Source organism: Otolemur garnettii, unplaced genomic scaffold (assembly GCF_000181295.1).
Source record: "Otolemur garnettii isolate 467f Iridium unplaced genomic scaffold, OtoGar3 scaffold00136, whole genome shotgun sequence".
Classification (NCBI taxonomy): Eukaryota; Metazoa; Chordata; class Mammalia; order Primates; family Galagidae; genus Otolemur; species Otolemur garnettii.
In genome coordinates this window covers 2,026,739-2,028,670 of record NW_003852531.1, presented here as the reverse complement: position 1 = coordinate 2,028,670, position 1,932 = coordinate 2,026,739, and the positions used below count along the sequence as shown (strand labels likewise).

Here is a 1,932-nt window from a genome sequence, read left to right as displayed (position 1 = left end):
GTTTGTACCTTTGAACAGAGACTAGAGATGATTGAATTATTCATTTGTTAAAGCCACTATTTACAGCTACAAATTTAAGGAAAATCACTTACTGGAAACATCTTTTTAACAAATATTTATTTTGTTAGGTGACTCCTCTTTATGATAGTGATATAAAATCTTCTCATTCAATTCATTAATGAATTGAAAAACAAGATAATTAAAAAATATTTAAATAATATGGGTGGCAGAGTTATGGCAAACATTTGATATTGGTTATGACTGACTTTAGCTTTAGAAATCTACATAAACTTTTTGAAAGCAATATGTGCATAGGTAGATGTCGTATTACTATATACATAAATACATGTCTATATATTTTTCAAACACCAAAAGGGACTTGCAATTGTGAAAATTCTCTTAGCTAATGAACTAACAAGCATGAAAAAACGTGGAGGAAATGTAAATGCGTACTACGAAGTGAAAGAAGCCCATCTAGAAAGGGCACATACTATGTGACCTCAATCATATGCGTCTGACATTCTAGAAAAGGCAAAACTATGGAGACAGTAAAAAGGTCCGTTGTTGCAGGGGTTGCAGAGAGGGAGTTTGGGGGGGGGGCATGAAGCTGCTCTTACTATAATGGTGCAGACATGTCATCATACGTTTGTCTAAATCCACAGAATTTATAACATCAAGAGCCGGTGGGAGCGCGAGTTTCCTGGCCAGCCTCTGTCCCCGCCCTCCAGCACGCAGACAGGACCCCGCTTGCTAGTCCCCGAGCAGAGCGCAGGGTCAGCGGTCCAGCCCTCCTCACACGATTGGCCCCGTCGCGGACACTGACCTGGGTGGGGATGCGCCCTGGACCCAGTCCGGGCGCCGCCGCGGGGCTGGCTGGCGCTGCCCACTGCACCCGCGACTCCCGGACGCCGCTCGCCTCCCGCTGTTTCCAGCAGGACGCGCAGCCTGGTCGCCTTGGAAACGGCGCTGCCTCCGTCACGGCGCGTGCGGGAGGTCAAAGGCCAGCGCAGCTAGTTCCGCTTCCGGTTCCGGGCCCACTTGTTTTCGGAAAGCTTGGTGCCGCCGGGAACTCGGCACAGCTCGTTTCTGCAGTTCAGGGTGGGCCGCGGGTCGCCCCAGGTCCGCTGCTGCAGACATGGCGGCCTCCACCGCGGCCGGGAAACAGCGGATCCCCAAGGTGGCCAAGGTAGGCGACGGCGAGGACCGCCTGCGTGCTGCCGGGGCGGGGGAAGGGGCAGCTGGGAGCCGGTCGCCCAGGGGCACGACCCCCGTCGGGGGCGAGTGCTGGGGCCGAGCGGAGTCTTCTGCACAGACTGAGTGAAGCAGGCGCGGCGCGGAGCGCTTGGGAGCTGCGCTGCGGAGGCGGCGACGGGCGGGACCCCGACGGGAGTGGGTGTGAGTGGCGGCCTGGCGGGGGGCGTCCCGCGCGGGAGTAGGCGAGGTGGGGGGTCGTCTTCCAGGACGTGACAGGTAAGCTGAGCCTTGCAAGCTGAGCAGGAGTTAGCCTTGCTGATAGGAATGAGAAGAGGCGACGGGAGTGGCCCCGGCATGATTTAATTCAGCAATAGCTTCGTTACCCCTTATTTTCATCGGTGGCTGATACGTAGCAGCGCTTTGTCTTGAGCCTTTACAAATTCGTTTCCTCTGGTCTGTTTTTCCAATTTAGATGGCTCTCTGAGCTGGACGTTTACGTATCCATTTAGATAACTCTCAAAAGTGATGGGCACAAAACGAGTAGCACAGTGTCTGGCGCTCAAGTGCTCACTAAACACGAGCTGTCAGGGTTCTCGTCATCAGTCCATGTGTGGCATTGAATCACTTTTTTTGTTTTTGAAACAGAATTTCACTTTGTCACCTTTGGTAAAGTGCTGTGGCATCACAGCTCACAGCAACCTCCAACTCCTGGGCTCAAGCGAGTCTCCTGCCTCCGCC

The 1,932-nt window shown here is 52.9% G+C and overlaps 2 protein-coding genes across 2 annotated transcripts in view; one reads left to right on the top strand and one right to left on the bottom strand.

The window, feature by feature from the left end:
• Window positions 1-885, bottom strand: part of CFAP61 (cilia and flagella associated protein 61) — a 307,795-nt gene extending 306,910 nt beyond the window's left edge. Inside the window, exon 1 of the mRNA XM_003798465.2 lies at window positions 824-885. The gene's annotated coding sequence lies outside the window, so the exon portion shown is untranslated. The remainder of the gene's footprint in view (window positions 1-823) is intronic.
• A 106-nt stretch (window positions 886-991) lies between these two features.
• CRNKL1 (crooked neck pre-mRNA splicing factor 1) overlaps window positions 992-1,932 on the top strand; it is a 15,954-nt gene continuing 15,013 nt past the window's right edge. Inside the window, exon 1 of the mRNA XM_003798463.3 lies at window positions 992-1,186. Within this exon, the coding sequence (XP_003798511.1) occupies window positions 1,136-1,186 (51 nt within the window). The 5' untranslated portion in view covers window positions 992-1,135. The remainder of the gene's footprint in view (window positions 1,187-1,932) is intronic.